The following is a 26,630-nucleotide window of genomic DNA, read 5'->3' as shown; positions in this document are numbered from 1 at the left end:
AGTTTTTTGTGACTACTCTATAATTGTATCATTGTATTTTGTGGCTTATAAATAGATACCATTATTATTTCTTCAGCAGTTGGAGTAAAATTCTAGATGAGGGGCTTTTGCATAGCCTATCTTGAAACATACTCGAGGAAGGTGAATAAAGCTCACAGGAATGAGTCCAGAGCTTCAATTATCCCTAGAACAGGTATTTAAAGTTCCCATTCTTACACCCTTATCCTTTAAAATGCATTGATTTTTACTAAATTTTGACAATTGTTAAATTTTTTGCAGTTCATATGAAAATACCACTTGATGCCTTTTACTACATCCTTTATGAATATTATAACTGCTTCTACTGCAAAGTTTTGAGCTTGCACTTTTTGAGCTCTTAAAAATGACAAATTTTCAATTTAAGTATGAGTTATTGGTTGTTTTTGGCAAAATAACACTATATTTTCTCAGCACCATTTAATTGGTTGTTTTCAACACAATAATGCTACATTTTCTCAGTGTGAAAATTATTTAAAATAAGGTTAGTTTAGGTAAAAAAAAGTGCTTAAATTGGAATTTGCAATAGAAGTGATTATTATATTTGTAAAGAAAATAAAAAAGGCATTAAGTGGTATTTCACTTTATTGGTAAGTCAACTATATGAACTGCAAAAAATTTACCTGACAATCTTTGTGTTGTAAATGTGAAGCCTTGTGAAATAGATCTATCACCTAAACAAGGCAAAGGAAAACTTTTTTTTGCAATCTCAACTTACATTATTTTAGATTTCAGTCAAGAGTTCCTTTTAGAATTCCAAAATTAAAATAAAAACTTTTTTTCACAATTTAGATTGGTATGACATCTATGGTGTCCTCTAAGCCCAAGAAACAAAGAAAACATAGGGATGGCAGCTTGAAAATACCTTGCTTAGGCGTAGCCTATTCTTGACCCTGTATTTAGCCTACCTATTCCTGAAATTGTTATTCACATAACTTGATTAGTGTACTTCCCAAGGTAACATGAAGCCAATTCACTAGAACTTTGAAACAACAAAGAAATATACTATTTAAGGCAAGGCCTATGTATGGGGTAATCTGGGAGGGGGGCATACTCAAAAACATGGATATGATGTTTGGAAAGAGTACAAGATGAACAAACACAAGGAAAAGCATTTTATTAAGTGAATTTTTCAAATTTCTTCTTTTAGGAACTCTTAGTGCTATTTTGAAGGAAAAAAATAGCCTAGGCCTACAAAATGTATATAGGCTAGCCACTATAGGTCAAAATTTGGCCCCATTGGGAGGCTAAAACATGATGGCGCTGGTAATTCTTATGTTTGAAAGAACATTGAGTGAGGAATTAAATAGTACATTTATTTCTTTCCTTCTGATCTCTGACTCAGGCCTATAAGCATTCTAAAGAAGTTTCCGGTCACATTTTGAAATTTTTAAATTCGAAGTGAAATAATATGTCAGTGCTGCTAAACGTTACTGATTTCTCAAGATGGGAACAGGGAACATTTAGAATGTGTCTTCCAAAAACATGTTTGTAAAAAAGTTTTGCCACTTACAGTTTCATCCTCCATTGTGCTTCACAGCCTGTAAACTCATGTAACTTGATCTGCTAGGAAATGAACCCACTTAGCCAATAGATTTACCAATATTATCGATACTCTTGGTCTAAAAAACATCTAAATAGTAGTACAATGATATAAAACAGTTATTATTACAACATTGTCATTATTATCTACAACTGGAAATGCTGGAAAAAGTTCAAATGAGTGATAGTTTAAACAAATACCGTATTTTTCACTTGGCTTGACTCTTTTTTAGCTACAATCTTTGCGGTTAATTGTATTCAAAATCTGTATTCATTAAATCGATACCACTGCACCAAAGATTCGATTTAAATGATTCGCAGTAAATGGCTGAGCAAATTCAATAGTTTTGTATTTCCAAATTGCTCCATTCTGCTCATTTTTACTGCAATCAGTTACGTGAAAATTCACCCCTAGTTTAGCTAAACATTTGCTTTTGGCAAATTAAAGCTAATAACAACTATCACTGTGGAAACAAAACAGCTCCCGCTGAAGATAGGCAATGTTCATCGCTTTACACTTCACCTGAAAAAATGGTAGTGCAGTTTTTACAAGCATTCAGCAGTATTTACCATATTTTTAATTTTAAAAGTATTTTATTAAATTAATATTCAAAGTCCTGATCTCAAAGCCATTATCTGTGACATGAAATAATAAATATGCTGTTGAAGAAAAAGAGGGGTTTCCCAAAATCAAAATTGGGCAAACATTATTATTTACTTATTTTATAAGAAAATACAAACTGAAAAAAAACAATCTGCGTTCCCCCTCCAACCCCCCCCCCCCCCCCCAAAAAAAAGAATTATATTAAGGAGAATAATTTGAAAAAAAAATGTGATAATTATTTGAAAAAATGTGTAATAATTCAGAAAAAGGAGCGTCTTCCAAAATCAAAATGGGGCAAAGATTATTATTGAGTTAATTAATAATAAAATACAAGCCGAAAAAGCGCAAGCCCAGTTCAGAAATTTAATTTGAGAAAATAATGCGGAAAGTGTCTCTTTCTTCAAAAAGTTGACTTTTTAGACTTTAAATAGCCCTAATGTCAATCCTTTGTATTAATGATAGGAAAAATATGAAACTTTGCAACGTAGACCTTTCTTAAGAGCGATTTTAGTTCAATCATAACAGAGGAGCTGCTGGTCTTCCGTATATCCTATATAGTGTCAAGTATGTTCCCGAGCTTCATCTTCATGACTGAAACTAAAAATTCAAGCTTAATCTGGTGGGGCTTCACTTTTCCACAGATCTCTGTTGGAAAGCCCACCCCGATCGGGTCAGCATCTTCTGCAAAAAAAAGCTGGGTGATCATTGTTTCAAAAACCTTCTAGCGATTGGCTGAACCGTCCCACCTTACTGGTTTTGCATCAGACCCAAAGCCAAGTATGGATGTCCGCTATGTGACTATGCTCCATAAATGTTGTTGGTACCACTTCCAAAAATCCAAATTAGTGTTAATGCGGTTAGTAACTCACTCAAGTCTATTAGTAGAATGGGGTTTGGTGCGTTTCTGGCTGTTTTCTGCTAGCACATTAATTTATCTTCCTCTGTAGATTTTTCTTCTATGCTACCCCCCCCCACGTTGTCCAGCTGAAAAGGCAGATACAAGGATATACACTTTATCCAATTATATCCAAACAGTTTTATCCAAGCAGTTCGTGGTAGCGAACTTTTATTAAAGAGATAAATTTAAAAATAAAAAGGTACAAAAAAAAAAAAAAAAATGTTCATAGCTAAGTTCAGGTAAGAATTTCAAATAATTTTTGATAGGCATGTACTGTATATATGTAGAATAGATTTGAAGATGAATTTTCATTTTTTTGGAAGGGGAGAGGGGAAATAATAACAGTCTTGTGGTTGACCACATCTGAAGGGAATATACTAATACAATACACGTAGGTCCGTTAAAATCCTGATTTTATGCTCTTTTCAATATAATCTCTTTTCTATGTCTTTATACTTTTGCTATGTCTAGACAATAAGGGATGGAGGCGTATTGTGAAGAAATCGACCATGATATTAGGAAAACGTGTAAAATAATGAATCTAATTGTACTATCTTATTCTTAATTGTAAATTTACAATTTACTTTTATATTACTTTTATTTTAATTGTAAGTTCCCTTCAAGTTCGGTAAACCACCATAATTTTTATGAGCATTTTTCCCCACTGAAGACGGCAAAAAATAGTTGATATCAAAACAAGAAAAGAGTTTTGAAATTTAGGAGGGACAAGTATCCCTTTGCGTAGCCACCGAGCCTGGGGTTGGTGAGAACGGAACGGGCTGGTTGGGTAAGTTCATAGTTTCTTATTTTTTTATTTGTTTTACTATTTTGTCTGCCCATTTTCTTTAGGTACACAATAAGGAATAGGGTATCACTTTAAGGCCTTGCAATGGAATTTTTAGAGGAAGAAAATTGTAGGATATATGAAGTTTTACTTGTTTAGGTTGAATTTTGACTCCTAGTAACTGATACAAAAACTGCAGTTGGTAGTTTTCGTTTTTCACTTTTCAAATATTATTTATTAAGCTTACTCTTTTCGACTGCTATTACCTAGTGGGTTTTTAGCATTATAAAAAACGCGAAGGCAGACAAAATAAGTAGCCTGATAACTTTCACTTTGACTTTTATACAACAGGCTAAACTTAGTGTGAAGAAAGCGAATCTGGAAGCTTAAATAAAACTAAACAGATAGCACTTGCCTGGGAAAGTGTCGGATTTTTTTACCGTCACGACAGGACTCTGTCAGAATTTCTTATGGAAAATAGCGGGGTTTTCATTTTCTTTGAGAAAGCACTGATAAAACTGCTTGAGTTACGCTAATTCGCAGCAGTGTGGCCAGATGGCCGCATTCGCGCCATTTGGGCACTTTTGTTGAGGAGGTTGTGCATAGGATTTTTCAAATTGGGACATTGCGTCGGTTTTGCGCATATCGAAAATTTGGCGCAAAGTGGCCGCATTTTGCCTTCACAACAGCAGTGAAAAAAATCAAAATTTGTAACGTTTAGTCTTTATTGACAACTTTAATTGCCAGAATCAGGAATATATTAATGAAGACAGATGGAATTTTCCGAGCCCGATAAGATTTTCAAATCCTCTTCGAGTTCCACGGTGGAGATGAAGACCAAAAGTTTAAATTATCGAAGCTTGCATTATCGTTAGGGTGAAAAACCAGATAAGAAAAAGTGGGCAAATTTTGATAAAATACAGAAAAGAGTGGGAAATGCTGAATAACCGATTGAAACCTATTGACAGTGATTTTAATTCTGCATACTGCCCAGTATGTAAGTCCACTTTAAGGGCTCATTTGGCTGACCTTAAGTGTCATGCAGAAGGAATGAAGAACAAAACAAGGATAAGATGAATATTGCCGCCAGATAGAACACCAAAGGGTAATAAAATGTTATAGAACTATACATTTAACTTATGTCAACATATCATCTTTTAGGAATTTCTGGTTGAACATAATGGGTTGAGAACAGTCTTAGGATTGCTACCCACATATCCGAGTCTTTACAAGTAGTTATTTATATTTGCTATTATATTACTTATGTTATTATTATATTTATTTAAATTTGTTATTTATACTAAATTTCAGTTAGCGAAGCTGAAAGTTATCAGCACTGCTTTTCTGCGACTCATTGAAGTTTTGAGCGCTACTGCAGTAGTTCGCATACAGTTTGTAATTTCTTTGAGGAAGAAGGGACCCTTTTCTTTGAGTGAAGAAGGGAAGGGAGTAAAGAAATACAAAGAGTTAGGCACTGATAGAGCGAGCAATATGATTGACATTCACAATTCTTTATATACACCACTCCGTTAAAAAACAGGAAACCCAGATTTTATGCTACTGAAATGTATTTATCATTCTCTTCATATTTACACATAAAAACTGGATTAGAGCTACTGTCATAAATTCACTATATGCTTCTGCAAACTTATTATTTGTATTTCGAAGGATCAATGCGCCATGCTGGTTACCAGCAAGTTTACGACCAACCAAATGAGGGAGGAACATAATGGAATATGGTAGAGCTCCTCTTCACTCGCTGGCTTTCACGATACAAAGCGGCAGAAAAGGTGCTTGGTTCTTATCTTGAACTATCCTCACATTTTGAGCGAGTAAGTATCACTGAGCGATTTTACACGACCAGAGTCGTCAACGACAACGTATGATAAAGCAAATAAACTATACTTGATATTTTTGAAGCTGATTCTAAGCAAATTCCTGAAATCCAACTTGCCATCCCAAAAAACTTCGGCTGACCATTTTATCTTCTACAAGGTGTCGAATCTTTTATCCTCATCTTATGGAGACAAATCTTACATAAAAACTGTGTGTCAGTCGATGTCAATCTTGAAGCTGATCTTGATTCAACTTAACTGTCTATCAATGAAGTTGATTTCGGATTTAATTCCAAATAACCCTTAACAACTAACCAAAGTCAAGTTTGTTAGAAAACGAAATTGACTAAGGTGCCGTAGCTTTCTAAAGTAATGGCCTCCGGGATACGGAAAAATTTACCCCATAGCCTCATGCTGTGAAAGAAGATCGAAGTCCTCTTTGCTCAAATTCTTCTGAACGCTGTTGATAGGCCATGCTTCCAACAGCTGCCGCTTTCACTTCTTATAAAACGTCCCCTTAACGATCTGGAAAATCAGTGTTGAAACTTGTTTAAGGTGGACTGGGTGGAAGCATTCCAAGGCAAGGTCCCAGTGAACATAGAGTCATTCTTGCTTGGCGTTAGCAATTAAAAGAATATGCTGAATTGAAGGAATTTGTTTGACATTGTTCAAGCCGCTTTTCCAGTCTTAAGCCTACCGATCAACAACGCCTTCGTCGAGATTTGTTTTCTGTTATGAGGGTTTCCAAGCACAAAATTCGAAATAGGATGCAGCTGAAAATGCTTCACTCTATTTTGACCATCTAACTGTGGCCAAATTGCGAAAGAAAGTAGTAGAGAAACCTCGATCTTACACCCAATATACTTAGTAGACTTAAGAATGATATGTATAATGACATAAAAAAACCCGATAAGAATGAAATAAAGACGAAATTCTCGAGGAATTTTTGGTTGATATGAAGTTTCGCTATTTTCTAGAAATTTGATCTATATTTCATTACTTTGTTGCCCAAAATTTGATAAAGATCTTGAATACTAGTGGAAGATAAATATCATATTTGATTAAAAAATCTACGAAACTGATCGGAAGTTCATTAAAAGGGAAATAAAATAATAACCAATACCGTCAAAGGACCATGTCAAGTAGTCTGTTGTTTTATATATATGTCTTTGGCTTGTGGTTATTGATTTGAAAAAAATCTCAAACCATTGTTTTTGGCCTTCAATTTTAAAGATAGTTGAATTAATAACTACCGGTCTAACCTTTTATCATTGACTCGGTTTTTCTTGTCTTCTGTAAATTATATTCTTGGAAACTGCAAAAACATTTTGCTGTCGTAACTCACTTCGAGAATTTACATCTTCTTGAAGTTTAGATTTGTAATATCATAAAAACATTGTATAAGGAGAAGAGTTTGATGCTAGATATCTAAATGAAATTTTGGAGAGAGGCAACCCTCAAGGATGAAACTTCTCTTTTGTTCTTCATCAGAAAATCCCGTCCAATAATTATCTTTGTCAAATGCACATCCAAATTCCTCGTTTGTATAATTTAATCTATATTGTAGAACTAGTATACAGGAGGCTATTTCTTTTCTTAACTCTTTAATCATAATTCCCATTGTTAATGGGGAAGAATTCTGTATATTAGTCAGAAAGTAATGGAAAATACCATTTTAGATATTGGCTAGTATTTTTTTGTTATATCTTCTTTAGTTTTCGTTTTTATTTAATTCTCAGGCATACCAGTCAAAAAAATCTTTCTTTTCAAACAAGAGATTGATAAAAGTAAATTTTAACCACAAAAGTCATATAAGCTGTTGATGCTTGACAGTTTCAAATTTTTAAATCTGGTGCGGGAACCTGTGTGAAGACTAAATTTTTCCAATTTTCAATTCTAGCTTTCTGACAGGCAAAATGTACACAATTTGCGCCCACATGATATCATTGTCTCTGACTTCCTAGTTTTGTTGTTTTTTTTTGTACTCATGCCTACACTTTCTTGTTTCTCCAGAAATTTGAACTCCACCCAAAAAAATATGTAGCGAAAATGTGCCGATGGCGCATTTTCGCCTCCTTCGCTGCGCAATATCGAGTCAGGTAACCGGCGACACTGTCACGCAGACAACTTTGAATGTTCATTACATGCATTTATTGCAGAATCTAAATTCTCCAGAAAGTGAGGAAGAAAAGTATACTAATCATTGCTAAGTAATCCTCGATGTTAGTTTAGAATTAAGAATTATTTGAAGGAGACACCTGAATCGAAATATCACCGTTAGATTCCTCTTTTTTATTCACCTTTCAAGTAGGGTAAGACAACCAGTAGGCTACTGGGACACTTTGATCACTCTGCCTATTCCGGGACAGAAACTTTGATTTTATTACAATATGTACAATACTGAGACAAAATACTTTAATCTTGAACATCCAATCTATATATTTTTCTGGGTTGCTTCCAAAAAACCTGTTGTCTTTTTTCCCAGTATTGGACATGTTGCAATCCAACCAAAGATTCTGTCCCAGAATAGGCAGAGTGATTGAAGTGTCCCAGTACTGGTTGTCTTACCCTAGGCCTAGCCTATTATGATTGGTTTTCTGGCAATTCATCCCTCTGTAAAATTCCTGTTGAGTGACTTCTTGCTATCTCAGAAAGGGGTTAGGTTAGAAAAATGAAACTTTCAGGGATGAGTCTACAGGCTAAAGTATATCCCAGGAAGGTATTTTAAAGTACCCATCTCCACTCCTTCCTTTAGAGGGCCCTGAAATTTGCCTACATGACAGGTTTTACCTATTGAAATTTTGACAAAACAACATTTTACCATAATTTTCAGTTACCAATTGATTTTTCTCTGCCTTTAGGTCTGAAAATGCAATTCCTGCAATTTTAGTAGAATGCTGAGCCATATCAATGTTTTTTTTTTTCAAAATATAAGAAATGTATTTGTATATCTTTAAAAACTTATAAACTAGGATTGAGCAAAGTTGTGAAGCTGAAAACAATTTTGTTGTACTTTATTTAAGCAAAAGATCTATTTTCTAAGGTTTCACTTTTATAACACATATTTCTAAAGGTGAGGCCCTCTAGAGGGAGAAGGAGTGGAGGTGGGTACTTCAGAATACCTTCCTGGGACATTCTTTATTTTGTGGACACATCCCTGAAAGTTTCATTTTCCTAACCTAACCCCTTTCTGAGATAGTAAGAAGTCACTCAACTAGAACTTTACCCATGTCTCTTCCTCATGCCCCCAGACATAGTCTTACAATATATAAAAAAATTAGATGAAGTCCCACTAATGACATTTAGACAAGGTGAATACACTTACTTAATGGTTCTTTTATGCTCTTTTCAAATATATAGCCTAAGTATTTTACTCTCAAATACACCCTATTCTTTTATGATGATTTCTGATGGTGGTCCCTTCTGATTTGGCTGCAACTTATATACAGGTACTTAGTACTAGTACATTGCCTACCTCCTTAAAAGGAGACACAATCAGTCTAAATAAAATACTTGTTTGCAATTAAATTTTTTTGAAGAACATCATTGACTACAATAAACAACAGGAAAATCCTTAGAGGATGTATAATTGGAGATAGATATTTACACATCAGGGAGGATTAATATGAATCAAAGTGAAGTACTTTCAAGTAGGCAAATATAAGAATGTATTTTAAGATTAAGCTAGTAATTTTCAGAAAGTTAAAGTTTTTCCTTCTGAGGAGGGAATATTTTTTTTGTTGATGTTTTTTTTTCTTTGTGAATAGATTATATGATCTATCAAAACCATTAGGTATAACTTGATTTTTACTGTAAGAAAAAATCATATTTATTGGATAATAGGCTAGTATTTAAAATTGTTTATGGACATAGATAGCAATAGACAACATCCTGAAGTTGCTCCAAGCTATGATTTAAGGTAACAAAGGTAAACATGATTTTACAATTAAAAGAACCTCTCTGTATATTTTAAAGCAAGAATTTGGCTGTTTTTGTTGCTCTTTCCTCTTTATGCTAAAGTTTTTTTATTGTTTGAAAAAGTAGAGCTGTGACAAAGACTCTTTATCTCAATACTACTTTATAAAACAGTAAACAACTTCAATGTAAAGAGAGGGACATTGAGGAGAGAACAGCCCCTTTCATACACAGAATAATTTTTGTTTGTTTTAAGTTTTAATGTTCCTCTGTACTTGCAGTTAAAAAAACTGGTTTTATTTATTTATTTGTAAACATGAGACAATAACCAGTTTCCAAAGTCTTTATACCAGACTATTAGATTTGCCTTGGTGAGAAACTACATTGTAGCTAAATTTTAATTTAACATATAGTTGATATTTGGGTTAGGTTAGATTAGTTTAGGTTATGTATTTAATATAATACAGTCTGGGTGGCCCCTTTCCATAATTCTTTGTTGTAGTTTCCATCATTTTGTTACTAAACTATTATATTTTCATCATGTTTTGGTATATTTCATTATGATTAACCTAACTCTAAATCTTGAATGTGTACTAGCTAACAAGGAAGTACCAAAAAATCAAAAGGCAAAACAAAAGTCAACAAATAAGCCAAAAATTACATACAAATAAAAAAATACAACTAATAGAACACATAACCTCATTGCTGTAGAAGTAAATTATGGTACTGGTGGTTATGAGCTTTTGAATTTGTTTTAAACTGCTATATATGGTTCTGTGATATTATAATGTTTAATCAGTTTTGCATTTCAAGTCTATGAGGCAAGGCTAAGTGGGTATTTGGCAAATTTGAAGTAATGCTACCTATTTTTGCATATGTTTGAGTAAAGAAGGGTGCACAGTAAATGCTGTAGGGCATTGCAATTGTGTTGCATAGAGTTGCAAGTTTTGTTCTACTAAGGCAAAACAATTGCTTTAATTCCCATGCAATGGAAATACAGCACTGAATATGGGATATTAGAAGCTGATAAGTGTGTTTAAGAGATGGATTGATAGGGAGTCCCAAGTATGTTATCTGCTCAGCAGGTTTGACTTTGGATAATGACTTTTTAAAACCATTAAATAATATTTTGGATTATTTTGCACTTGATAAGCAGATTCCAGAATACAGAAAACCCTGTTTTAACAAAGGATTTGTGACATATCACTTGATTAAATTAATAGAGAAATATATTATTGAGGCTATATATGTGGAACCATCAGTGGGGTGGAGTATTTTGTTAAAGTAATGACTATTATACTGAAAAGGAGCATAGCATAAGAAATCCAGTGGTATTACTTTTGTTTTATTAAGATTTATCTTTGGAAGGGTGGAATTATTCACTGTTCTCATTTGGTAAGTAAATCAGAACTTACTAGGACATAGGAGACATTCTAGAAACATACCTAAAAGTCTTAGTTACCTAGCTCAACTACCTTCCAAAATAGGCTAGCAAAAACACTTACATCTTGATTTTTGGCAAAGGAGGTGATCAAGGTGGATAACAAAATTCACCATTCTGTTCAGACAACAATTGCTAAAAATTTCGGTAAATTTACATTTTAATACAGAAACCAGATAATAAAGACATACAATTTGGTTCTCTATTCAGTGTACCTTTTTTAAACCAAATAATCACTTCTGTCAAAATTAGACCCCAGCCTTCTGGCTGATTTTGCTTAAAGGACAGAAATCAGATAAATTAAAAAGAAATATTTTATTTGCTCTCTCTTTCAGTTGTATTTCCAAAAATAGCCTACTAATCATTGGTGTGACAATTGCATCCCAGACAACTCCTCAAAAAGGGTTATATAGGTAACACTTGTGCCTGACCCAGGGTTGCCACCTGGCAAAAAAAGAAATCACCAGATTTTAATGATTTTTTTTTCAATAATCTAGTGGTTTATGTACTGATTTTGTGATTTTTTCTTGTTTTGGTAATATAAAAAATCACTAGAAATAGTGAAAATCAATAGGGGTGGCAACCCTGCTATGACCTCTTCATGAAATGCTAAAATAGCAAAGGAGTATAGTATCTATTTTGTACTTACGTTTCCTTTTATAGATGCTTTAATTGTAGTAACTGAATTAACTTCTATTTTTATTGTATTGGCCTTTTTATCTTTTTATTTTTTCTGGTATTTTAGCCTTATTTAAATCTAAGTATGTTTCTTTTCACAGATTTTTAAGCAATAATAGCAGAATAGAGATGTGATACACATACTAGTGCCAGTGATTGAAGCAAGAACACTCTGTACAACGTCCTAGTACTCTCCCAAGCTATCTTAAGTGTTGACATGGCCTGTACAAAAATTTTATTTGTGTGTTTCTCAAAGTGACATGGCTTCATAAGCCCAAGTTTTAAAAGAGGATCACATGTATATGAGCAATTGGTTTGCTCAAATGTCAACTAAACAACAACAACATAGCAAAGGAGAAGTAGCTTGCCATTTGATTTCCCTTTTTTCAAATACAAAATGGTTTTTACCAAATGATTAAACAACAACAACAATGGTTAAATGGTTAAACAACAACAACATAGCAAAGGAGAAGTAGCTTGCCATTTGATTTCCCTTTTTTCAAATACAAAATGGTTTTTACCTTGGCCTTTGCATCCCTTCCCCCTTACAGGGCTAGATGTTGCCTTAGCCTAGGCTTATACACAAAATTATACACACGCCTATTTCTCACCAATGATTGGTGTATATTACAAACTAATGCCAGTTTCAAACAAAGCAACACAATTAGCAAATTATTTATATAGTTTAGGGATATGCAGGATAGCAATATATGAAAATCTAGGGAGTGAGGTGGCAAAATGAATTTTCCAAGATTTAGGGATAGAGGCACTTTTTATCAGTTTTTTAATTTAAATACAAAAAAAGCATTTATCAATGAAAAAACCACAAAAAGTAGTTTTCAAAATTAAGAGAGAAGAAGGGGAGAAAAAATTATATATGTAAACTAACTACAAAACTGATATTTATGATTCCATTTTATTTTGGATTTGATATTTTGAATTCTGTATTTTGAAGAGCTAGTACTTTACTGAAAGCTGAGCTGGCTTGCGTTTTAATTTCGAAAATTTCAATTGTGTACGAAAAGTTATTGGTATCATGGCCCTTCAAAGAATATTAAGACTTATAAATTTATCTTCGATCTACCAGCTACCTAAGAATTTTTGTGCTTAAATGAAACTGCTGTGTTTCTTTTTGCCTGGGTTTAGTGTTTTCTGTGAAGAATTAGATTCTATAAATCTAGAGAAATATTACGAGTTAGTTTATTTGAGCTTGTTTTATGTACTGTACAGAATGTAAATGAATAATTTTTATTCCTTTAAGTTTCAGCTTTGCTCTGTACTTTCAAACTGTGTAAATGTTAGAGGTTAGTAGTAATATAGTAGTCTGCACTTCCATCAGAAAATTGTGTTTTAAAAAATAAATTACTTCAATCAGAAAACTGTGTTCCAAAAAATAAATTACTTCCATCAGAAAACTGTGTTCCAGAAAAAATTACTATAAATTCAGGCTTGACGGACCGGAGAATTCCAAATCATATCTGCGTATTTGTTGGTCATTTATCAGGCTGAAGCTGTCTTGACCCTCATCCTGTAGATGCCCTTGAATATAAATGTATCTTGATCCAACAGTTTCTTAAAAAAAATTTATATTCTATTTTTTTAACTGTTGATTTGCCATGGTAAATATAGAATGGGGTGTTTCAAACCAAGTGTTACACGTCAGTAAGATTCAAATAATCTGATTTAAGATTCAAAATCTCTGATCTGAGACAAAATAAGAATGGACCTATTTAGGGCATCACAAATAATAACCACCAATTTTCTTCAATATTTTGCTCTTCACCAAGGTCTCTTTGTCCATGTCAACCTGCCTGTTGACAAAACATGTCTATTTGACAAAAGAAATTGGGTAGATTCTTGGATCTTGTGGATCAGTAAAGCCAGAATTGGTTGTATTTTTTTCCGCATGTGGGTCCACCTTGGCCAGGAGCTTATGATTGTAATTTTCATTGGAAGCATGAAATTTATGGCCCTGTTTTGGGCATCATCAATGTTTTAGTCTTTTGATCTTAAATGATCAATGCGTTCAAAGTCCAGCAGCTGCTTTTGGCCTAAATAAAATATGATCAGTCCTGGCAGATTAAAAAAGAAAAATTTTGGACTAGACAAAATTCTCTTTTCAAGTTTTTTTAGTCCTTAGGGGCTCCTTCACCCAGTGCCTTTTCTAGCTTCTCAGAGGAAAAAATGCTGTCATTTGCTGAGTGAATTAATTTGTTAGAGGCAAAAATACTTTTATCCATCCAAACCCTCCCCCAGCCATCAATTTTCAAGTCCTCTTACCATCTTCATCTTCCAACAGCTCCTGAAAGTTTCAACTCGATCCCTAATATTACAGATGAATGATTTTGATAAACTGGGTTTATGTAGTGTCTTTTAATTTACCTATTAACTTCAACTAATACTAACTAATACTTTAACTAATACTAACAATTCACTGCAGCACCAAGCTAACTCAGACCAACAGAGCTACGCACACACCCCCTTTATCCCAACATATTCAAAGTCTCTTTCTTAACACTCTCCCAGGACATTCCAAATTTCCTTGAATCTTTTCTTACGATATCCTCCCAACCCATTCGGGGACGAACTGGTTTTTGTCTTGCCCTAGATGGTTGACTGGCAAGGACGATTTTTGGCAATTTGTCATACTTCATCCACAGAGCGTGCTGTAGCCATCTCAAAAAAATTCTAAATTTGTTAGGTCTATCTTGTCTCATACTACAAATCATTTGGGAGGATTGGGATTTTTAACATCCCCAATCCACTTCCTCCATTGAAGTTAAAACTTGAGGTCCAATGGCATCCCCTCCAACACTTTCTAAAAGTTTCAAATTGATCCTCCAAGCCATTACTAAGATATTGAAGACACGCCATTCTTATAATCTGGATACACATACTTCAATTCGTTCTTGTTATTTCCGGTTTCCCGTTTTCTATTGTATCTGCCTCCATGATATAGGAATAGGAGCCTCATATCTGTTTATAGTTTCCCGGATATTGGGTGAAGCTCACGGAGCTTGCTGGCAAAATACGCCAATCTAGTTATAAGTATCTCCCCGCACACAGTGGCCTTACTCGTTTGCTTTAGTTTCTTGTTTTTTTCTGTTTTGTGTAGTGTTTGTTTTGTTTCTTTTATTGATACTCTGCTTTGATTTTTGTAGCGGGTCAAAAATAAATTATTATAGTTCCTTTTGGTTTTTCTACTTACTTCACTATGAATAGATCCTGTGTTCCACAGAGCTCCTAGTAGAAAAACAAAGGTGTATTAGACCAAAAATCATGCACCCTCATCTCCCCTCAACACACAATCTAAAGTTCCCTTTTCCCTCCAAAATCTCTGTGTGTTTTAATTCAACCCCCTGAGGCAAACCCAGGATGGTACAGATATGCTTTTTTGATAAACTTGTTACATATACAAACTTTAATTTTACATCAGTGTCCCACAACAAATAGATTATAAGGTCCACAGGGGCTAATAGAAATTTTTTTCTTAGATGGATAAGAGATGCATTTTTTTTTGGCTCCCTCATCCCATCCCTGCAAACACCAAAATTGAAGTTTTAACTTGATCTCCCTTGTATTTCCCAAGATATTGTAGATCTGTTACTTTGATTTACCTTGCCCCTTAACTGTGGATAGATTCTGTGTCCCATATGGGATTATAGGGCAAAGATGCTTAGTTGGACAAGATTAAAACGTTTTCGACTCCCTTCATAACACAAAACGTAGTCCTGTTGCCCCTCCCCCTATCTGCTTCTGCCTGAAAGCTTCAAATCAATCCTGCTTCCTTCTTCCTTCCTTCCAATCCATCCTTCTTCTTAAGCCATTACAGATGCACTATTTGATGCTGCCTTACCAAGAATAGGTTCTAGTCCCAGTAGTGTTCATAGTTTCAAAACATTTAGGTAGATTACAGAAAAATAACCTGCATACAAGGGGTATTTAAAACATCTCAGAATTTGTGTCAACAATGTAATGGGAAATGTCTTCTGGAACTCTGAAGGAGATGTATTGTGGGCTTGTGAGAAGGCTGAAAATTCAGAGCAGAATTAGCTAAAAAGTGTTCAGGGAAGATCCATTGTGCCAACGTCTGAAAGCCAATGTCCATAGTGAAGATCTATTGTGCCAGTTTCATGTGTACAAATGAAGGTTTGAAAGCATTTTGGTGGGCTTTGATGCCCCATCTGACCTTTTTTATTCCCAAAACTCTAAGAACAGTTGAAAGATGTCCATTTTAATAGCATTGATGAACCCATCAAAACCCGGTTAATAAAGGTGATTAAAGAGGTTAATAAAGAGAGATTTTACTCTCTTGCAATGGAATCTCTTTTACTTGCTCCCCTTTTAAGACTAGTCCAATAAATTCTTACAAAAAATATCTGAAAAGTTATCACCTAAAATGAAACTTTGAGTTTAGGATCGAGCCCCCTCCCAGAAAATGTGCTTTCCCTCTTAATATTTTGACTTGCCATGCCTTTGTTTTCATTGTTAAGGCCATGTGCACTTACAATCAGGTTGAGTGGGTTGTATTGTTGATTCTCAAATATGTTTTAGGTTTGAATCTCTTGAAAAATGGCAGGCCTTGAACTACTGCAGGAAGTAGGTTTGAGGATAGATGGTAGAAGGCCAGATGAACTTCGAAAACTTTTGTGCAAATTGGGGGTGTTCACCCAAGCTGATGGCAGTGCTTATTTTGAACAAGGCAATACCAAAGTCCTTGCCACTGTTTATGGTCCACATGAGGTGAATTATTTTTTAAACCACACTGCTTTTCCAATTACGAAAAATTAAGCGAGAAAAAAGGGTTTAATTTAGATACAGCATTGACAAAGAATAAAATACAAATTAAGTAATATAAACAAAATCTGAATGTTTCAACTCCATATCCGGGAGCCTTTTTCTCCTTTGATAAAGGCTCCCGGATGAGGAGTTGAAATATTCGATTTATTTTTATTAATTAATGTGTTGTTTGTTAACTATTTGTGTTTTGTTCAATCCATTTCTTATTTTATTTCACTTGATTAATATCCTAAAGTTAAAAAAAAAGCAAATAGAAAATTCTACCATTGGATTGACATTGCTAATTTTTGTTTTAGCCAAGGCAAGGAGTATGGATCTTTTTATATATTTGAATAACTAAATGAAGAGGATGTCTTTGTATGTATTTCAAAATGCCAACCTCTCCTCTCATGAAGGTGATGAAATCGTGTATGCCAATAAGTTTGAGCGTAGTTACAGCATTTCTGTAAAATCTTGTTTTTTATCAATCTCAAAAGTTATCCCTTTAATTATTTTAATGTTTAATTACATTACCTATGTATGCTTACATGAGATAAGATTTACTTCTGGAAATTGGCCAAAAAAGTCCAATTGGACGAAATCAGCACTTCTGAGTCAATAAACAGAGCAAAAAACTGTCAAAAAGGATAAGAACAATTAAAAATTACAGCGTTTGTAAAGGATTAAGCCAAATGAAAGCACAAAGACAATTTAGTCTTTCACTAAACGTACAATTTACAATTAAGTAAAAGAAACATACAAAACAAAAATTAATAATTTATGAGATTAAGAGTAAACATTAAGCGATTATACGACAAAAAGGGAATGGAGTGAGGGGAGAGATTCAATTAACACTAACACTTATATCCCAAAGTTACATCCTGGCTTAACAGAATTCAGGCTGAATGGGAACTAATCAGTCGCTTTTTATCATCATGACTCTTGGTGGGATCCTTCATGGCCTGGAATCGAACCTTCCATTACTCAGTACTGTAACCAGCGAAATTCACCCATCTGCCATTTTTTTGTGCCAGGGAAAGCTGCTAATCACATTGTCTCTTGAATCTAGTGCAAGCAATTAAGTACTTTTTTAAAGTAAATTATGTTTTTTTTTTTCAGATCCTAGGTTTATAATTTCGTAGCAAAGATCGAAGAGGAGATGGAGGAAAAGTTATGTACTCAAGGAGGTGATATAGGGTGTTATCTGAAGCTCGTGTCCTCTTTAGGTTGTGTGAAGACTAATTTGCTTGACTCTTGAAATTTTAGTTTCAGAAAAATATCTTGGTCTTTTCTGTACTTTCTGTTCATTAGCCTTCATGGAAGATGCAGGGCTAATGTCTCTCAGACATAGAACCTTTTAGATTCAGATATTTATAACTTCACTTCGTAACCGAAAGTGTTTCCGATACCTAGTGTGTTTCTCCCTTAATTTTTTAATGGTACACTAACTTCATATTATACTTTTCAAGGTACCAGTCGCATCAAGCTTTTGAAAAATCCTTTTTTTGTATTTTCATCGAAATTTTTACTGAAAAAGAAATCCCAATTGCCCCCATAGATTTTAAAAAGTGCATCTCCCCGAACATTTTTGCAAATTGGCGCCACTACAAGGAACATGGCTGTCGTTGAAAAATCCTCGAAGACAATGCAATCATAAATTGCCAATTTATTATTGCTATTTCTAGTCAAGTCGAAATAGAAATAATAGAAAGAAGATTAGAAAGCATGACCGTCCTATACCATTTTCCTAGGTCAAAAATGATTCAATTTTCTAGTGTACTTCTGCTTCTATTTTTTGGTGCACTAGTTTAATCATTACTAATTACTTAATTACTTAAATATAATTAATTAAATTAATTACTTAATAATTACTTAATCATTAATCATTACTAGTTTTATCATTTTCAAGGTACGTGACGATCGTTCAAAAATAATCCGAGACTGTGCAATTTTATTCAATAAAATTTATTCAATAATTTATAATTAATAATTAATCAATAATTTAATAATTTATAATTTATTCAAAAATTTATTCAATAAAATTTATTCAATAATCCGAGACTGTGCAATTTTATTCAATAAAATTTATTCAATAATTTATAATTAATAATTAATCAATAATTTGATAATTTATAATTTATTCAAAAATTTATTCAATAAAATTTATTCAATAATCCGAGACTGTGCAATTTTATTCAATAAAATTTATTCAATAATTTATAATTAATAATTAATCAATAATTTAATAATTTATAATTTATTCAAAAATTTATTCAATAAAATTTATTCAATAATCCGAGACTGTGCAATTTTATTCAATAAAATTTATTCAATAATTTATAATTAATAATTAATCAATAATTTAATAATTTATAATTTATTCAAAAATTTATTCAATAAAATTTATTCAATAATCCGAGACTGTGCAATTTTATTCAATAAAATTTATTCAATAATTTATAATTAATAATTAATCAATAATTTAATAATTTATAATTTATTCAAAAATTTATTCAATAAAATTTATTCAATAATCCGAGACTGTGCAATTTTATTCAATAAAATTTATTCAATAATTTATAATTAATAATTAATCAATAATTTAATAATTTATAATTTATTCAAAAATTTATTCAATAAAATTTATTCAATAATCCGAGACTGTGCAATTTTATTCAATAAAATTTATTCAATAATTTATAATAAATAATTAATCAATAATTTAATAATTTATAATTTATTCAAAAATTTATTCAATAAAATTTATTCAATAATCCGAGACTGTGCAATTTTATTCAATAAAATTTATTCAATAATTTATAATTAATAATTAATCAATAATTTAATAATTTATAATTTATTCAAAAATTTATTCAATAAAATTTATTCAATAATCCGAGACTGTGCAGTTTTCAATTCAGTACTACCACTGTCTGTCAAATTGAAATAGAACGAACGGAAATAAGAACAGAAAGTTTAGTTCTCTATCTCCTTTTTCGTGGCTGAAAACATTTCCAATATCCGATGGACTTCCTCCTCAATTTTTTGATGGTACAATAATTTAACATCATCCTTTTCAAGTTACCAGTAATGTCAAGTTTTTGAAAAGTACTTTTTTATATTTTCTTCCAAAATTTCCTTTTTGGAATTTTTATTGAAAAAACAACAAAATTGTCACCCTAGATTTCGAAAAATTCATATCCCCCTCATTTTCATGGATTAATGCCGCAACAAAATTCTGCCCCCCTAGGTTTTGGAAAATACACTCTTCCCCTACATTTTGGTGATTTGGTGCTGCTGCAAGGTTTGTCATTGATGCTGTCTTGGAGGATTTTTCAAAAATGCTCCAAGACAGCGAAAGCTTTCGTCAAGTAGAAATAGAAATAATAGAAAGAAGATTGGAAGGAATAACCGCCCTATGCCCCTTTTCTTGGTCAAAAGTGATTCTATTTTCTGGTCTACTTCTACTTCCATTTTCTGGTACACTAATTTAATATTATAATTTTCAAGGTCCGTGGTGGTCGTTCAAAAATCCTCCAAGACAGTGCAATTATAAACTGTCAGTTTAGCACTGCAACTTTCAGCCAAGTGGACCGCAAGAATCGACCACGAGGAGATAGAAAATCTGTAGAAGTGACATCTCATTTAAAGCAAACTTTTTCTAGTTCGGTAAAGACCGAGCTGTTTCCAAAAACGCAAATTGACATTTTTGTCGAGGTGAGTAATTTACTTTGATCTTTGCAGTATTAATTGTGTTGCGGGGGCAACACTTTAGTCTTATCCTTTTTTGGTGCTGTTGATTTCATTTTATTGCAAAAAATGGAAAGGATTTATATTGCATGATTTGGAATTGGTCAAGTCCTTTTGGCCTTTTGATACACGTATATTACATTTAGGAAAAAGCCTTCGGTTTTTTCTTAGAAATATTAGTAAAGCAAGCGTTGTCACCGTTACCCAGGGCACTCTTTAAATTATTTTACTTTTAACGTCATTTATAGTTGTAACTTAGAACTATAACGTCATTCATCATCTTGTATACGAATATGCCGTTTTTTTTTGCCAAAAATTATTTAATTTAAACATTTTAAGTTTCGGAAGACGGGGAAACTTGATGTTACAGTATTGTCATTGGAAGTGTATATAATTTAAATTTTGGTTTTAATCGAACATTCGGAAGTGGTCGAAAAAATGGGTCACAAATTTAACAAATTTATGTGATAAAGTACAGAATGACCTAAGGACCAAAATAAATGTCGTTGAACTGAAGAAAAATGAGTCAAGCATAGAAAAAAAATGAAAAGAAATGAAAATAAAGAAAAGAATTTTAAACATTTGTTAAACATTTAAGTTTAAGTTTTAAGTTTTAAAACTTTAAACATTTAAGACTTGTATTACATAAAGTACTAGATGTGACAATTTCCTTTTAAATGAGCCCTTAAACAGTTTTCCATAATGCTCCAGTGCTCTGCTAGCAGTGACAGGAAAAACGGAAAAAAGAGAGAATTTCAATTGTGAATTTTTTTTTTTGGTTTTAAAATACTTAATTTCGGTTACTATTGACCGAGGCTCGTCCTTATCTTGCAAGATCAGAGCCTTTGATAGATTTGTCGCTTTGTATGTTGATAAGTATATATTTTTTTATTATTGAAAACTCGTCTTCATACAACAAAAATGACGGAGCATGGTGGATTAAAAAAGAGCTTCTAGTGCGAAAGACTATCCAATAAACACAAAAATAAAGAAACACAGACAACAAAGAAACAGCTAACCAGAAAATAAAGAAAGACAAAAACACAAGCACGTGTAACAAAAGCAAAGAAGAAGAGCTAGGACAATTGAAAAATATAACTAGTGTAAAAGCAGTTATTTTTAAATATGGTTTCAAATCCATAGGTTGTGTTTACCTATAAGTTTAGCGACAACTATTGTAGGGTCTGTTATATGCGGTTTATTAATGAGCTTCGAACAGGGGTGGATTTAGAGCAAAATCTTGGAGGGGGCCCAATGTGACAAGGGTGCCAATAATTGACCGAATTGACAAATTTATTTGAAAAAAGAGAAAATCAGAAAAAAGAAGGAATGAGGGGGCCAGAAAAATATTGGAGGGGGGTCCCCTGGCCACCCTGGATCCGCCACTGGCTTTGAACTGCTTGTCGAAATACCAATATAAAGGAACAAAATCAGGGATGGACAGACTAGCATTTCGGCTATAATATGATCAACAGTTCTTTTGAATTCAGTTTGACCAAGTCGATACTGAAATGAATCAATATATTTATTGAGAACCGTTTTCGAAAAGAGCAAAAAAAGGAAGCATACGCCAAAGAAGACGTAGAAATAAACACTTCATCGTTTAAAAATACTCTATGAATTAAAACTCATTGAGGGGAAAACTATGGTCTCTATGTTTATTCTACAAAAGCCAAAGGCCCCTTCCATGATTTAATTTTCTCAAGGAAATCCAAAGGTTTAGATATTATTAAATAATAATTATAATATTAATTTTTAAATATCAAATATTATACTCGAAACCTGGGTCTTTAAATTTTGGCTTTAAACCTACGCAAATCTGTTTTCATTTTCTGAATAATCTGCAGAACAATTTTAGAATCCTACGAAATCAAGATTGAAGAACTGGTTAAAATCAAAAGGTGCTTCGAAATTATAGTTAAGAATGTGTATTAACTGCTTTTAAGCATTTTTGGGTGGGACTGGCGGTAACTTTTTGGGTGTGGTGATATGTGACGATTTTTCTTTATTCTGGCTAAAAAAACTAAGTTGTTTATTTTTTTTTTGGGGGGGGGGGTTGGTGCTTCCGGGACTTACGTAATTATTCCAACGTGAGGAATAATACAACTGAATTATCTGTGAGAGTTCTAATTCACACTCATGTGTTTTTTTTACGAAGGATTAAGCCATAATTTAATCCGCAATGACTTTGTCATCGGGATTTGAATATGGTTTAAGTCTAATTAAAAATTGATTCTATGGAAAATAAAAATTACTGAAATCTTGACACATGCATCTGGAAAAATAACTGCCCTATCATTGAGTTTACTTTTATTCTTTATTTTATTATTATTTATATACTTTATTATTGTACACTTTTATACTATTATATACTTTTATTATTTTATTTTATTGAGTTCAATCACAAATGTTTGCTTAGATCGCCATGATGGGGAGTTAATCGTGTATTTTTGCGAAATGTGAGTTGCTGGATGTCATGGTTGCTGTGCTGGATCTAGCAATGAAAGCCAGAGGGAAGTCTTTGATTTTCTCCCTTTGCGCCTTACTTACAAATGCTGAACATATTTTAATATTATGTTGTTGGAGCAATATTATTTTGTATAAATTTGTATTTGTGGATTATTTTCCATTTGTTTTCTTTTCGTTGTTAAAATTATTCAGGCGGACATAAAGCAGGGGCGTCAATTGGGGGTGACTAGTTCTTGCTCCCTCCCCTGGATTTTGAAAAAAAACCTTTTTGGTATTTTCAAGGAAAAAACTAAAAACAACAAAATTGCCCCCACTCTAGATTTTGGAAAATACATTTTGCTCCCTCCCCCCTAATTTTTGTGAATTGATGTCACTGGAATAAATAAATTATAATAGCGTATTCACTGGCGGCGTCAATTCAAGAAAATTAAGGGGGGAGAGGAGAGTATTCTTTTCGTTTTTTTCAGTGAAAAGTGCAGAAAGGGCATTTCCCAATTAAGTTGCGCCTAAATTTTTTTTCTTTCCAAAATCTAGGGGAGGGCACAACCCCTTTCCCCCAATTGACACTACTGAGGATATTTTCAATATATAACATCACTTTTTCTGCATAAAGATGAAATAAGCGTTTAAATAAACCTTGGCCCGTTGATAGATTTAAATTAGAACTCGACTTTGAGTGTCACCTTTATAGTGTCACAAATAATAAAGATAAAATAAGCGTTTAAATACATCTTGGTCCGTTGATAGATTTAAATTAAAACTCGACTTTGAGTGTCAATGGGTCCGTTGGGTCCTTAACCTTGGTCCGTTGATAGGTTTAAATTAAAACTCAACTTTGAGTGTCAATGGGGTCCGTTGGGTCCTCGACCTTCGTCCGTTGATAAGTTTAAATTAAAACTCGACTTTGAGTGTCAATGGGTCCGTTGGGTCCTCGACCTTGGTCCGTTGATAGGTTTAAATTAAAACTCTTTCTGACAATTCACAACTGTTCTTCAACAGCAAAAACGTTGATATACATTCATCCAGCTCTTAGAAGTAATACAAATATTTTTCTTCCAATGTAAATTGATGTATTTTTTTGTAAATGGTCAGATAAGATAGAAAATAAAATATTTCTTTGACACCGATTGGACCGAAAAGCAGAGGTATCACAGAACCACAACCACGATTGTTCGTAGTTGGATTCCGTTTCACTTGTCTCAAGACCAGGTTTTTTACCTTTACAGGGCTGTCGTCAACACGATAACATACCTCAACTGTTCCTAAGAAATCAAGTGTCTTTGGCATAGTTCAAACCTGATATGAGTTTACTTTCCCGTTGCAGTCCTCCTTCACTAACTTCTTTGAGTTTTGCGTAAAGTCTGATAAAATAAAGGTAGAAGAGACGTAATTCTGGTTTGGCATAGCTGGCGCAGAAATCTGACACGGCTTGCTCGATGATAAGAATACGAGTACTACGGACTACGAGGATTACGAGTACAGTCCACAAAAGTACAGTTCACAAGTCCACATTCCAACTCGAGTTGTAAGCTCGACAGCGAAGATAATCGCTAATATTTTTCTTAATATTGAACTTGACTCATTGACTTAATATTGAAATTGACTTGTGGAGCGGTTTCGTTGGTATTATAACATAGATTATGGTGTTACCTTTTAAAAGTCCCTAAAAATGATTATGCATACAAGACAATCGCTATTTAAAAATCAACACGAACACATTGACTGCGATTTCCTATGGTTTCATATATTCACCTCTGTTCGCTATCATTTATTTCAACCCCTAGCCGCCCTTAACTTAACTAAAATATATTTGATTGGTAAACAAGTAAATTGGGATTTAGAAGGGATGTCACAAGAATAAGTGAAAAGATTCGAGGCTGCAGTATGAGGAAAGGGACAGTAGGAGGAAAATGGTAATATTAAGCTGTAGTATTTATTTGATAAAACAGAGATGGTAATTGCTACAGAACACAAAGGATCATCGACACACAATAATTCTCAAGTTGACAACTTTTCTGCTTATTTTTCATGGCATACAGGTGGTAATACGGACTGTACTGGTAATACGGTAATACGGGTTAAATGGTAATACAGATTTAACAAATTAAAAATGGTAATACGAGTTATGGTGCTCCCTTTTAAAGGTTAGAAATGTTGATACGTAGAAGACATATCGCTATTTAAAAATCAACGCAACATGTTGACTGATTTTCTATGCTTTCATGTATTCGCTTGTTTTTGCTACCACGTGTTTCAATCCCAAAATAAGTTTAAGTAAATCGCAGAAATAAATGGGACAAGAAAAAATAAATAAATGAAATAAATGCTTAAAATGAGTTAAAATAAATAATATAAAAATTGAATGTAATAATAAAGGGATTGATTAAAATAAATAAATAAAGGATTAAAAATAAAAAAAAAGCATATTTAAAATATTAGAAAACATTCGAGGTTGTAGCCTGAGGATCCTCCTTTTCCCTGTCAAGGTTCATGACGTGGGTTACCATCAAAAGTAAGTTTCAAACCTTTTCTTTAGCTGAGAATAAAATCATTATTCTTAAATATTTTGAAGTATGAGGTAATAGAATAAGTTAAAATATTTTGCAGGTATTACAGTCTGATGGCGGCATCTTATCTGCCTGCATCAACGCTGCTACGCTGGCGCTAATAGACGCAGGGATACCTATGAAGGACTATGTTTGTGCTTGTACGGCCAGTTTAATATATGATATCCCCTTGGTGGATGTAAGCCATGCAGAAAAAGCTGGCGGTGGCCCAGAACTTACAATTGCCACACTACCCAACTCTGACGAAATTGTTTACATCTCAATGACTCATAGATTTCACTTAGACTATTCTTCTAAAGTTTTAGACATGGCTATTCAGGGATGCAAACAAGTGTACAAGCTTTTAGATGAAGCTGTGAAGTTGCATGTATCAAAGCTCGGAATATCAAAAAAGTAACCATCGCTTTTTAAATTAAAGGAAAAACAGAGTATTTTTATAACTTTTACAGGAAAAAGTGTTAGTTTACGCAATGGTGTTGTTGGGATCAAAAACTTTTTGTGTTTTTTCCAATTACCAAGGACAGCGAAAATAAAATCTGAATGTTCAGATAGGTTAGGTGGAAACTTACACAGCGTATTACTAAAAAAATTGTGAATTCAATTTTTAATGAAGAAGACTTCCATACACTGTTTTCGATATTGGGGGGGGGGGGGGGTAAATTCGAACAAAAGCAACGCTGGGAAAAAAAATCAGCAAAAGTAAGTTAAAAATATTTGGGAGCCAAGAGCTTAAGAAGATGCAGCTTTCATTTGAATTTGTTGTTTTCGGGAACCAACAGATTTTTAATGCTCGAGTTTGCTTGCGGGCGAATAGCGTTGTCAGATTCGGCGAACTAGTTTTGCTTGTTTGTTTTCATAGCTCAGCATGGCAACACCGACGAAAATGTGATAGCGTCCTAAGATCTTCATAATTTTGAAATAACAAAAAGGAAAAGCGCAGTTTTCAGATATGAATGGATCTACGATGGGCCAAGCTTTTATTCTGATATTCATGGTACTTTCAGGGATCTGCTACACGCACAATGCTGCTATATTATTATGTGGATTGGTGACATTTCGAGATCACAAGATGTCTCCTTGTCTATTTTCAATTATATCAATTCAATTTTATATGCTCAGTTCTTTAATCTGCAGTTACTGCCACCTATAATTAAGCGTTTTCAACAAATAGGTTGGGTATCTTAGAATTTGCGCTCTATATCCTTATAGCCATATTTTGGCCACAATTCAGGTTCAACGGCTAAAAAACGTAAACAACGGTTCTTGGTTGTGGTTCACAACCAAGAACTTGGCTGTGGAATTATTTCACCACTCAAAAAGGGCAGTACATAT

At 33.2% G+C, this 26,630-nt stretch overlaps 2 protein-coding genes across 5 annotated transcripts in view; one reads left to right on the top strand and one right to left on the bottom strand.

Moving 5' to 3' along the window:
* LOC136033271 (epithelial splicing regulatory protein 2-like) overlaps positions 1-1,442 on the bottom strand; it is a 49,438-nt gene extending 47,996 nt beyond the window's left edge. The window contains exon 1 of the mRNA XM_065714027.1: positions 1,350-1,442. The gene's annotated coding sequence lies outside the window, so the exon portion shown is untranslated. The remainder of the gene's footprint in view (positions 1-1,349) is intronic.
* Positions 1,443-7,803: 6,361 nt separating this feature from the next.
* LOC136033267 (exosome complex component RRP41-like) lies at positions 7,804-25,727 on the top strand. Of its 4 annotated transcripts, none has more exons than XM_065714025.1 (4): positions 7,804-7,877; positions 16,288-16,476; positions 20,023-20,229; positions 25,339-25,727. In XM_065714025.1, exons 2-4 carry the CDS (start codon positions 16,306-16,308, stop codon positions 25,693-25,695), a joined length of 735 nt encoding a protein of 244 aa, XP_065570097.1. In that variant the 5' UTR covers positions 7,804-7,877; positions 16,288-16,305; the 3' UTR covers positions 25,696-25,727. The 4 variants fall into 4 exon arrangements, with proteins under 4 accessions (XP_065570097.1, XP_065570095.1, XP_065570096.1 ...); XM_065714023.1 differs by having other exon boundaries at positions 7,811-7,890; XM_065714024.1 differs by having other exon boundaries at positions 7,811-7,909.
* Positions 25,728-26,630: the final 903 nt, after the last annotated feature.

This window comes from Artemia franciscana, chromosome 11 (genome assembly GCF_032884065.1).
Source record: "Artemia franciscana chromosome 11, ASM3288406v1, whole genome shotgun sequence".
Classification (NCBI taxonomy): domain Eukaryota; kingdom Metazoa; phylum Arthropoda; class Branchiopoda; order Anostraca; family Artemiidae; genus Artemia; species Artemia franciscana.
The sequence above is the reverse complement of the archived record's forward strand: the minus strand, read 5'-3'. Positions and strand labels throughout refer to the sequence as shown.

Excerpts from the sequence above, each read along its gene's own strand:
- LOC136033267 (XM_065714025.1), top strand. The coding sequence starts at position 16,306 with ATGGCAGGCCTTGAACTACTGCAGGAAGTAGGTTTGAGGATAGATGGT. Across the intron at positions 16,477-20,022 it reads CTGTTTATGGTCCACATGAG|GTCCGTGGTGGTCGTTCAAA; the intron begins GTGAATTATTTT and ends ATAATTTTCAAG. Across the intron at positions 20,230-25,338 it reads AAATTGACATTTTTGTCGAG|GTATTACAGTCTGATGGCGG; the intron begins GTGAGTAATTTA and ends AATATTTTGCAG.